Here is a 12,845-nt window from a genome sequence, read left to right on the forward strand (position 1 = left end):
ACCCGCGGGCTAATGGGTCCAGTGTTACCCCCTGAACGGGCCCAGTGCATGTAGTCGTACAAATAGGAGATATCATAGGAGCCAGAGATTCTTGTGTACCCTTATCCCTCCATGATACATATATACATATATAACTTGGGGGATTCCCATGTACCCCACAAGCATATGGTCACCATGACCAACCCCCATGTCGGCAAACATGAGTTTCCAATATCCTTCCACCAGACTCATACCTTCACGATTAGCTATTACAACCCGCTATTATTGCCCAATTAAAACATTTAGCCCATAACCAAACCACCAATTCCAAGAGTCAATTATTAAGGCATTATGAAGTGGTATCGTCATACCGACTATAGTTGCAAGGAATGTCATTAGCCAAGTCTTAGGGAATTTCCATGTAGCCTACAAGATTTCCAATTAAACCAAAGTCATGGCCACCAAGGTCTTCCCAATCCATTTAAACTAATTTAGGTTCCATTACCCTTTTTTATGCAATGCAAGGATTTCAATAATAGTCAAACTATGTGATAAAAGCATTCTCATTGGCATTTTAACAAACATGTGGAGGGCATATAGTTTCCAAAACCAAGTATCAATTGACCATTTCCATGTTACCACATGTTCAAATCACAATTACAATATAAAAACCATAAGTAAAATATGAGAAAACACTATCCAACCGAGAACAACCAAAACCCCCAACATATAATTCAAAACCCAAACATTACCACAATAATACCATAAAAATCATTCATTAAAACATGCTTTTAATTGAACTAACAATGAGGAAGGAGTAACATGCCTTAGACAACAAGGAAAACAGAGAGAAATCATCCCTTTAGGGCCTTAATTGATTGTTCTTGAACTAAGAGCTTGAGAGAGATTTGAGAGTGTTTAGAGAGTGTTTGATTGTGAATAATAGGCTAAGGAAGCCTCCAAAAGGTATTTTATGTCATGGGGTCAAAAGGAGTTATTGGGGGGAAATTCCAGAATAAACTATAAAAATCCCGCAGGTGGGTACGATTGGACCCCTCAAATCTTATCCACACCATACGAGTGGTACCCTTCACTCGTAACTTGGCCAGAATGTTGGACACCACATTCTATCCAACATACGACTCCTTAGCCTAACTCATACCATCATCGTACGATAAGTACCTTTCAAGTTGTACCCTAAGCAGAACATCAAGGCTAGACACTGGACAACATACGGTTGGGCATTATACTTCTCGTATCATGAACATACGACTCGTCACTACCACCCGTAATCACAACAGAAACCCAACCATCAAACACTGGACACCGTACGAGTTGGGTCACCTGACCCGTACCTACATTATACGAATAGTATGGTGAGTCGTATGATGACTAGAAAGCTCAAGACTAGAGAAATTTGCAAGGGCCAGAACCCAGGATGTTTCATTATAGCACTACCAAATTGCACTAAGATGCCCTTAAAGAAAGTTAAAAATTTATCTTGGGTTTGAAGAGCCCCCCATTATTTTCTATCTTGAACCATTAAAGGAAAATATGTTCAGTACTCAATTTGCAGATTATCAGTTTAATGAGATAGTTTTCTTAAAATTAGGGAGATAAGATAGTGACATCAAAATACAAATTTTGTGAAAAAATTTATCACTATATCATCTTGATCCATGTATTTCTCTTTGTGAGCAAGAAGTACAAAGATTATTTATATGTAGAAAATTACAAATAAAATGTCAAATACATTTACAGATTTGAAACGGATCACCAAATCACATATTCCTACAGAAAACATATGCCCTTTTGGGTTATTCCTTTATCTGTCTTTTCTATACAGTGTCCACATAAATCCAACTTCAACTTCAACTCCACTCTATACTAGGTTTTCATGGTCAAACGGAACCTAACTTATTTTAATGGAAAAAATGTGCGACAAATATTTGTACTTAGGCGAAATTTGTAGTTACTCACCCTGAACTTTGTGGGGGTCCATGACCACCTTAGACTATTTTTTATCGTATTTAATTGGCTTATATTTGCCCCTTATCAAACATTTTTTTCTTACGCGTTCAATGTATGTGAAATACACGTAGTGGTCCAAGTGTCAAATATATGTGAATTAAATACAGTAAATAATAGTTTAGGGTTCATAGGACCCCCACAAAGTTCAGGATACATAACTGTAAATTTCGCCAAAGTATAAATATTTTTCGCACCTTTTTTCCTATTTTAATACATGAAAAGAATTGTTGTCTATAACAAAACATCACTAAAGAAATATTCAAATTCACCCTATAACGTCCATGTAACTCCATAACAACCCTTCATCAAATTGAAAGTAGCAGTTCTACCCCCAACTTTACATCTTTATCAAAATCTCACAACAACGCCTCCATTTGCTCAGAGCGCATTTCTGCAATACAAGCCCACCTAATGTACCCTTCCCTTCGCCGGAGCCGGCCATTCTCCGGCCACATTCACAACGACCAAAACTTCATAGCAACTCTAAACGACATCGTTCGAAACAAACGGAGCTGGAATACAGCACTGAACAGCACAATATCCAGTACACTAAAACCCCATCACGTAGAACAAATCCTCCTTCAAACCCTCGATGATTCAAAATTGGCTTTACGGTTCTTCAATTTTCTTGGCCTTCACAAAAATTTTAATCATTCAACGACGTCGTTTTGTATTCTTGTACATTCACTTGTACAGTCTAATCTTTATTGGCCTGCCACTTCACTTTTACAGACCCTTTTGCAAAGAAAGTTAAACCCATGTTTTGTTTTTGACAATTTGTTAGATACTTACAAAAGGTTTAATTTTGGTCATAGTTTGGGCTTTGATTTGCTAGCGCAAAATTATGTACATGATAGAAGAGTATTAGATTCTGTTTTAATTGTTAAGTTAATGTTGGAATGTTCTTTAGTACCTGAATTAAGGACTTTGAGTAGTATGTTTAATGGGTTGATTCGAATTAGACGGTTTGATTTGGTTTTGGAATTGTTTGATAATGCTGTGAATTTGGGTGTTAAGCCTGATGAGTACGTTTATTCAGCTGTGCTTAAAAGTTTGTGTGAGTTGAAGAGTTTTGAAAAGGCTAAGGAAATGATGCGTTGGGTTGAGCGAAATGGGAGTAAATTGAGTATTGTTTTGTATAATATATTGATTCATGGGCTGTGTAAGGGTGGGAGAGTCTCGGAAGCGATTGAGATTAAAAGTTTATTGGGTTTTAAGGGATTGAATGCTGATGTTGTTACGTATAGTTCTTTGATTTTGGGGCTATGTAAAGTGAATGAATTTCGGGTTGCTCTAAGTTTAGTGGATGAGATGTTGGGGATGGGTTTGCTTCCGCGTGATGCTGTAATGTCGAGTGTTGTTGATGGATTGAGGAAAGGTGGTGATTGTGTAGCTGCTTATAGATTAGTTGATATGACTGGGAAAGTTGGAGTTGTGCCGAATTTATTTGTTTATAACGCGTTGCTTAATTCTCTGTGTAAAGATGGAAAATTGGATGAAGCGGAGTCTCTTTTTGATAGAATGGAGGATAGAGGTCTGTGCCCGAATAGTATAACTTATTCCATCATGATCGACTCTTTCTGTAAACAAGGGAGAGTAGATGATGCTATTGTTGTTTATAATAGAATGCTTGATAATGAGGTAGAATTAACCATATACCCTTACAATTCTCTTGTCAATGGCTATTGCAAGGCTGGAAATTGTAGTGCGGCAGAATCCGTCCTTAATGAGATGATTGATAAAGGATTGAACCCGACTGTTGTAACCTATACATCATTGATAGATGGTTACTGCAAGGAAAGAGAAGTGCAGAAGGCCTTTCGGCTTTACCATGAGATGACAGGCAAAGGAATCTCACCGAATACATTCACTTTCACTGCACTTATCTCTGGTTTTTGTCGTGCAAGCATGATGGTAGAAGCAAGTAAATTATTTGATGAGATGGTGAAAATGAATGTAACTCCTAATGAGGTCACTTATAATGTCTTGATTGAAGGGCATTGTAAAGATGGGAATACGGAAAGGGCTTTTGAATTGCTAGATGAAATGGTAAAGAAGGGTCTCCTTCCTGACACATATACCTACAGATCTCTGATAACAGGACTTTGTGCAAAAGGTAGAGTATCTGAAGCAAAAGAGTTCATTGAGGACCTTCAAAAACAGCGTCATTATCTGAATGAAATGTGTTTCTCTGCTCTCTTGCATGGTTATTGTAAGGAAGGAAGATTAAAGGATGCATTAACCACTACTAATCAGATGGCAGAAAGGGGAATAAACATGGACCTTGTATGCTACGGTGTACTTATTTATGGTACTCTAAAGCATCATGATTTGAAATATTCATTAAATATTTTGAAGGAGATGAATGATCGAGGAATGAAGCCTGACGAAGTAATATACACTAGCATGCTCGATGCATATGGAAAAGTGGGAGATCTTAAAAAAGCTTTTAGATGCTGGGATATAATGGTCAGTGAAGGATGCTTCCCAAATACCGTGACATACACTGCGATGATAAATAACTTGTGCAGGGCTGGATTAGTAGATAAAGCAGAGATATTCTACAAGGAAATGTTGGCTAGGGGTTTGATACCTAACCAGTTCACATATAGTTGTTTCCTTGATTACCTCACAGGTGAAGGGTACATGATAGAAGCTAAACAGCTTCATGATGCTATGCTTAACGGATATCTTGCAAACACTATAACATATAATATAATTATACGGGGGTTATGCAGATTGGATCAAATTCAGGAAGCGATGGATATTTTGCTTGAAATGAAGGATAATGGTATCTCTCCAGATTGTGTAAGTTACTCAACCATCATTTATGAATTCTGTAGGAGGGGTGACCTGTTAGGAGCAAGTGGCTTGTGGGAATCCATGTTGACTAACGGTCTGAAGCCTGATGCAGTGGCTTATAACCTTTTGATTTATGGTTGCTGCATCGCTGGAGAAATGTCCAAGGCATTTGAATTGCATGATGAGATGATAAGAAGTGGTCTGAAGGTGACTCATGCAACGTATGCATCTTTAATCCATGGAACCTGAAAATGAGTTAGTCCAGCAGATCTGGTAGCACTGCTGCAAGGATCAGTTACTATGATCAAGTATTAACTATCGAAATTCCGGATATTTGTACAGGAAGTGATCATGTCAACCTTTACTCTAAGATGCCTCATCCATGAATAGTTCAATGTCCTGCCTTTTTATATGAGGACCACGAACTAAGAGCTGCGCATCTCCAGAACTTAAAAGGAGGTAGTTTGACGCTTTCCTTTTCTTTTCTTTTTCTTGTATATGTTAATCGAATTGTGTAATATAGGAAATTTTGGGAGTAAATATAACAATCTTCAAGGTCTGGATAATGAGCAACCATACATATCCTGCTTTATTGTGTATGAGTTCGGAAAGACCCTGATGTTGTTCTTCCTACATCATGTTGCTTTGTTCAATTAATTCAAAAACTTATTTTCTACTCTAATTAGGTTTTTTATTTATCTCCAGCTGATCAAGTACCTCGGGTCCGTGATCCAGAGTAACGGTGAGATTGACGAGGATGTCTCGCACCGTATCGGGGCGGGATGGATGAAGTGGAAACTTGCATCGGGGGTGCTGTGTGATAAGAAGGTGCCGCCCAAGCTTAAAGGTAAATTCTATAGGGTGGTAGTCCGTCCGGCCTTGCTGTATGGAGCGGAGTGTTGGCCAGTTAAGAACTCCCACACCCAAAGAATGAAGGTGGCAGAAATGCGGATGTTGCGCTGGATGTGTGGACTGACCCGAAGGGATAGAGCTCGGAATGAGACTATCCGGGAGAAGGTTGGGGTGACTTCAGTGGAGTGTAAGATGCGGGAAGCACGATTGAGATGGTTCGGACACGTGAAGAGGAGGGGCATGGATGCCCCGGTCCGTAGGTGTGAGAGGCTAGCGTTGGATGGGTTTAGACGGGGTAGGGGTAGACCGAAGAAGTACTGGGGTGAGGTGATTAGGCGGGACATGGAACAGTTACAGCTTACCGAGGACATGACCCTAGATAGGAAGGTCTGGAAGACGCGAATTACGGCAGAGGATTAGGGCCTGTTCGGGTCGCTAATGTAGGGAGATAATTGGTGGGGGTGTATTCCTGGTATGATTCCGTATTCAATGTTCTGTTCCGTGTTCCGTGTTCTATGTTTGTTACGAATCTGTGTGCTTTCCTCTGCTTTATATTCCTGCATTCCTGCTTTACTCTGTTTTATATTCCTTATGGCTGCAGTATCTATGTTATGTCATCTGCTTCTGTGCTGTACTATGTGTTTGTTTGATATCTCGTAACTTGAGCCGGGGGTCTTTCGGAAACAGCCTTTCTACTTCATCAGAGGTAGAGGTATGGACTGCGTACATCTTACCCCCCCCAGACCCCACAAAGTGGGAATACACTGGGTTTGTTGTTGTTGTTGTTGTTGTTGTCCAGCTGATCTTCATGACTAGACTGTTTTTCCTTCTCTTATAGATCGTAGTGTTTGAAATATATCAGACGGTCTCGGTCTCCTTCCTAAGTGGTTCATAAGTCTTTCTTAGTTTAGACTTCTAAAGACGGCTTGCGCCCCTTGTTCTTGCTTTAGCCTGCGAGGTAATGCTCTTGTTATTCTTTTTAGTTTCACTAAGTGCTTATGGGGCTTAACTTCCAATTTAAGTATGTCTCTTATAGAAGAAGAGTGAAGGGGAGCCTTGGAGTAACCAGTAAAGTTTCTGCCATGTGACCAGGAGGTCACGAGTTCAAGCCTTGGAAACAGCCTCTGGCAGAAATGCAAGGTAAGGTTGCACACAATACGCCCTTGTGGTGGGACCCTTCCCCGGACCCTATGCGTAGCGGGAGCTTGAGTGCACCAGGCTGCCCTTTGTTATAGAAGAAGAGTATATTATAGAATAGACTATACTCCGAGACCCAGTACTAAAAGGGAATAAGGTAATTCATCATAGGGGGAAGGGGAAACGGGTGAGGAGACTACAAGGTGGGAATTAACCCTTGCCAATAAGGTGAAATTTAGGTAGCCAACCAACCAAGCTACGAAGATTCCCCAAAAAAGAAAAAAAAAGAAAGGAACTTGTTGTCTGCATGTTACTTGGAGAGATATTGCATAACATTTTCCAATATTTACTTTTAGTTTTAGTTGATTGCTTTATTTGTGAGTGGAGAGGCCATGCATGTATGTCTCTGTGTATTTGTATTTTCTGCAACTACCATGAGTTTGCATGACTGCACGACTGTTTTCACTAATGATTGGTGATAATAAAGTTGGATTTTATCTTTGCAGAACTTTATTCATACAGGCAACTGCTAATATGCTGTTGATGTTGAAGTTTGCAAGCTGGTATTGCAATCATGTATGAAAAGAGCGTCCAGATGCTTTAAATTTCAGGAGTTGCTTGTTTTCGACATTGTAAATTTCCTTTTTTTTTTTGGTGGACCTTGTTGCACGCTGCTAGGAGTCCCATTAGGAAACATGTCATGCAGTCTGTTACTCACAATACTTAAAACTGATGAGGCAGTGTTTAGGTTCTATCACTTACAGGGGGGGTAAGAACTACATTTGTTCCTTAAAACTATCAGTAGACCACAACAGCACTGAAAATGTCACTTCATTCCAACTTGAATCCTTTTACGGTTTGTGAAATGCTAGCTGTCCCTGTTCCATCTACACTTAATTTAACTTGGATGCTGTAAAATTTGGTCAAATCTGGTAAATCATTCAAACATGTCTTAGTAGGAAACGACAGATAGGATCTCCATGTTCAGTGCTATTAAGGAGAATAACGTTCCATCTTGAGCTTACACGAGTGTTTGTGTGTGTGTGTGTGTGTGTCTATTATATGAAAGATATAGAATTTGTGTCAGGTGCAACTGGACTAGCGAGATTTTAGTTTTTTTTCCTTGTCAAGAAGTTTTGAACTGTTGGTGTGCCTTAAGCTTTTATTTTGCGCTTTCTTTGTCCAACTTAATTTGTTATGTTGTTTTTGTCATTGGTAGAGACATGTAGCAAAGATGGTACAACCGGTGCATTTTAGAAGCCAGCACAGTTCTATGTTGTAGTGTTGTTGCACCAACTGTTTTGTCGTCTATGGAATTTCTCACATTACGGTAAGGATCATCAGTGTTGTTAGTTTTTCACATCTGCTCTAACTCACTTTTTGTCTTCACCTTAATTGCATCAATATTCTGTTCTATTTTTGTGTCCGTTCTTTGTGTTTTTGTTCCTACAGTTTTTGAATGGGTTGACAAGCATAGTTAATTCTTCATTTCTCGTCGCAATACAGGGAAATTTGATTCCATATATCCAAGCAGATGGCAGAAAGGATTTCTTGTCTCAATTATCAACTCCTCACAAATCCCAAATAAGTTGAGATCGGCTGTACAAATTCACCGTTCTCATTGCACTCTATTGAGGTCTGTCTGCACTCAAATGACAATGCGGTGGACAGTCTTGCTCATTTAACACCGTTCCTCTGCGGCCCTCCTTAGCAAACCATAGCATAGTATGCAGCAATCTTCTATTGAAGCAGCACAGGAAAGCACCAAGGCTGTTGCTTGCGTTCTCAGCTATTTTTTGTTGGTCATGGTGGTAAAGGATTGATCTTCTCGCTTGCCTTGCTAACTCTGAGCAATTGCTGGGTAAGTGTTGACAAGCTATTATGCCCCCGTTGAATGATACAAAAGGCAACTCTGTGTCAAGTATTTTTGATGTCAGATGCATAATCAAATTATTTTGAACTTTTTCATGACCTGTAACAAAATTCACTGTATATTTCCAATAACATCACTGTTGGTTACAAATTGTGATGTGATCATTGTGTCTGTGTGCTACGCTACCTATCCGATGGGGGATAGATCCGACTTTTTGAATCCTTAATGCATTGCAAAAATGATGACATTTGGCTGTGAAATATGATTGTAGCTCAAACAACCTCTTCATTAACTACTTAGTAAAATAAAGGGAAGATGAAAAAACTACCCTAGCCTAGTAAGTAGTTGTATATTTCGTGTGTCCTTCCTATACTGACTTATACAGGAGTCACCAATATCTCCCGGCAAAAGTTACAGCCTTAGTAGATAAGTCAGAGTTAACTTATGATAACTCTTATAGCCTATTTCGGTGAATGAGAAGTCTAGTTAGGCAGTGGATTGCTACATTTTTAAAATAAAATAGCAAGTTTTAAATCAAGAAATAACAACTGAATATTATAATGGAACAGTATATAGTTATTGTTTAATCCAATTTAATCAGGTTGACAATAATTTATCTTTAGGGAGTATCATTTTCTCTGTTTCTAATTAAGGGGTGTTTTTGGGGTTCAAGAAGAAATTGATCTTAAAATTCTTCCAAAATATTATTTTCTATGAATGAGTAATTTCTTACGCAATGTGCACAAACTAAAAACACCACTTGTTCTGGAACAGTGGGAGTAACAATAATGAGTGATAAAAGAGAAATTATTTCTAGAGATACTGCTAATCTTGAGTTTTTGTGATCTCTCTCCTCTAGGCTCTATGTTGTCAAATATCAAGCCTTTCAAGTTCATTTAAATTTGATTGTTGCAATGCAAATATGAAATCAGATATCCTGTTAATTATCAATATGATTAACGGGAAGGGGAAATGACCATGGTAGATTGGTCAAATTTTGGATAAGGTTTGGGAAATAGCTGACGCAGGAAATTTCCCCTTTTATCATACTTCCAAGGGAATACAACAACAAATCCAGTGTATTCCCACATAGTGGGGTTTAGGGAGGGTAAGATGTACGCAATCCATACCACTATCTCCGATGAGATAGAGAGGCTATTTTCGATAGACCCCCAGCTCACGACACGAGATACTAATTAAATCCGAAATAAAGCATGGGAAAAGACGAAAAGACATAACTAATCCACCCACAAAGGATAATAAACAAAGAATAGTAAACAAATACGTAATAAGGCATGCAATGTGGCATAACAAGAAAAGTACACCCACCCAGTATTGCCCTACCCCAACGACCCAAACTATCACTAACCTTCTATCCTGATTCGCGTCCTCTAGATCTTCCTATCTAGGGTCATGTCTTCAGTGAGCTACAACTGCTCCATGTCCTGCCTAATCACTCTTTCCAGTATTTCTTCGGCCTACCCCTACCCCGTCTAAATCCATCCAATGCTAGCCGCTCACACCTACGAACCGGGGCATCCGGTGCCCCTCCTCATCACGTGCCCGAACCATCTCAATCGAACTTCCCGAATCCTGTCCTCCACCGAAGCCACTCCAACTTTTTCCCGAATGATCTCATTCCGAACTCTATCACTCCTAGTAAGCCCACACATCCAACGCAACATCCGCATTTCTGCCACCTTTAATTTTTGGATGTGAGAGTTTTTGACTGGCTAACACTCTGCTCCATACAACATGGCCGGACGAACTGTCACCCTATAGAATTTGCCTTTAAGCTTGGGCGACACCTTCCTATCACACAACACCCCTGAGGTGAGCTTCCACTTCATCCATCCCGCCCCAATACGGTGGGAGACATCCTCGTCAATCTCACCATTTCCCTGAATCATGGACCGAGATACTTGAAACTACCCCTCTTGCACACCGCCTGGAAATCCAACCTTACTATCACGTCGTCCTCTTGCTACAAGTCATTAAACTTGCATTCCAAATACTCTGTCTTGGATTCAAATACTCCGTCTTGGTCCTACTCAACCTGAACCCTTTAGACTCAAGGGTCTGTCATCACACCTCTAGTTTATCATTCACACACCCTCGCGTTTCATCAATCAAAACTACATCGTCTGCAAAAAGCATACACCAAGGAACCTCTCCTTGAATACGCCGCGTCAACGCATCCAACACCAAAGCAAACAAAAACGGGCTAAGAGTAGACCCCTGATGCATCCCTGTCAAGACAGGGAAATGCTCTGAATCTCCTCCTGCCGTCCTAACCTGTGTCTTAGCTCCATCATACATGTCCTTGATTGCTCTGATATACGCCACCGGGACCCCACTCACCTCCAAGCATCTCCAACTATTCCTCCAACACCAACATTATCGTAACAGACTTGATAGAAAAAGAAAAAAAAGAAAGCATTAGAGTGACCCTTTTTGTTTACAAAAAGTTTTACTAATGCAGGATCCAAAACGGTAGTGCTTAGTAGCAGCAGGGAGCATGCTGTTTAATATCTGAGAAAAAATCCACATCTTTGATCAAAGAAACGATCAACAATTGGTAGTGTGAAGCTATATTGCTTGGACTCTTCAAAAGCATCATCAGGCTTGTTGGTTCCTTCAAAAATAGTGCATTTTTTAAGGATCTAACACGGATGCGGCAAGATTTTTGAAAAGTCCGAGCAACTTAGTTGCAAAGAAATATTGCAAATGCTAGGAAATTGATCATTAAAAAGACGTGTACTAAGCAATCATTTTCTCAAAATCTAATCTTTCTACCACTATCCAAATAAAATACCAAAACATTAGGTTTTGTGACTATGGACTACTAGAAATTATCTAATGTGAACTTACAACTAGAATTGTCCAACAAAGTGCACTGTCCTTGTAACACCTCCAATACTTCAGGTTCTTGCCACAAAATGTGAAAATATAGCACTGCCGAGATAATCTTTTACCTTGACAGCTTAAACGCATCTTTCTGACTCACCCCATCTAGTGTCAATTAGTTTAACAAAAATTTGTAACTAATTCTTATGGCATAGAATATAATTACAAAGCACAAGCTGCAAAAAGTGACACGAATGACAATGGAGATACATGACTCGTTATAACATTAAGGAGTCGTTTGGTAGAGTGTATTAAATTGTTAATGCATGCATTAGTTTAATGTGTATTAGTAGTATCTTGTTTGGTATACCTTTTTACCCTATGTATAATTAATGCAAGCATTAGTTATACCCTCTATTGTGTATTGAGGTGTGTATTACTAATATCTCAAAATTCATGGCATTAGTAATGCAATGAATCTAATGCATGTATTAACATGCTTAAAGACTCTATTACCCCTTAAAAAATTTATGTATCCTTTCCAACATATATATTGAGGGTATTATGTGAAAGAAATTTTTTTTTTAGAAATTATGTAATTCATGTTTTTTTTAATACATTGAATCAAACACTTTATAAGAAAAATATAAGCATAACTAATGCAAGCATAACTAACACAAGCATTACTAATACAAGCATTATTACTACACTGTATTTTGCATTATTCTTATACACTCTACCAAACGACCCCTAAGAGGTTATTTGGAAGGAGGGATGAATAAACTAATCCCAAGATAAATTTTAAAAGAGTAAATACATAATTACACCACTGAGTTTGTCCGAAATTTTCAAAAAGACACCTAAACTTTGAATTCGACCTATTACCTCATGAATCTTTTTTATTCCGTTGTAAATACACCATTTTTGACCTCTGCGTGTATACACACACCACAGGCGCGTGAAAGGGCTCAAATTTGATTTTTTGACCAATTAAAAGTTGTCATGTGTAAATAATTTAATATATAATTTATATTCCTTTTAAAAAAAACTATTGATTTTCTTTTTAAAATTACCCCCTTCCCCCCTCCCCCCCCCCCCCCCCTCATTTCTTCTTCAACACCATTAAATCCTCCATTAAAGCTTCGTTGAAGTTTTTTTTTTTTAAATCATATCATTAAAGTTTCTCATTTTGTAGTTAATCGTATCATTTAACTACCCATTAAAAATCCTCAACACCAATAAAGCTCCTCCATAACTCCTCCATTAAAGCTCCAAACAACAACAACAACAACAACAAACCCAGTGTATTCCCACTTAGTGGGGT

General features: G+C 38.8%; 1 protein-coding gene across 10 annotated transcripts; it reads left to right on the top strand.

Annotated features, from left to right (window-relative positions):
• The first annotated feature begins 2,291 nt into the window (after nucleotides 1-2,291).
• On the top strand, nucleotides 2,292-8,824 carry LOC107857053 (putative pentatricopeptide repeat-containing protein At5g59900). Of its 10 annotated transcripts, none has more exons than XM_047399701.1 (5): nucleotides 2,292-5,271; nucleotides 6,503-6,622; nucleotides 7,308-7,433; nucleotides 8,021-8,131; nucleotides 8,308-8,824. In XM_047399701.1, exon 1 carries the CDS (start codon nucleotides 2,422-2,424, stop codon nucleotides 5,059-5,061), a length of 2,640 nt encoding a protein of 879 aa, XP_047255657.1. In that variant the 5' UTR covers nucleotides 2,292-2,421; the 3' UTR covers nucleotides 5,062-5,271; nucleotides 6,503-6,622; nucleotides 7,308-7,433; nucleotides 8,021-8,131; nucleotides 8,308-8,824. The 10 variants fall into 10 exon arrangements, with proteins under 10 accessions (XP_047255657.1, XP_047255656.1, XP_047255662.1 ...); XM_047399700.1 differs by having other exon boundaries at nucleotides 7,308-7,377; XM_047399706.1 differs by lacking the exon at nucleotides 6,503-6,622 and having other exon boundaries at nucleotides 2,292-4,818; nucleotides 4,925-5,271; nucleotides 7,308-7,377.
• Nucleotides 8,825-12,845: the final 4,021 nt, after the last annotated feature.

Source organism: Capsicum annuum, chromosome 11 (genome assembly GCF_002878395.1).
Source record: "Capsicum annuum cultivar UCD-10X-F1 chromosome 11, UCD10Xv1.1, whole genome shotgun sequence".
Lineage (NCBI taxonomy): Eukaryota > Viridiplantae > Streptophyta > Magnoliopsida > Solanales > Solanaceae > Capsicum > Capsicum annuum.

What these genes read in the sequence shown, in the direction of transcription:
- LOC107857053 (XM_047399701.1), top strand. Translation starts at nt 2,422, where the DNA reads ATGTACCCTTCCCTTCGCCGGAGCCGGCCATTCTCCGGCCACATTCAC.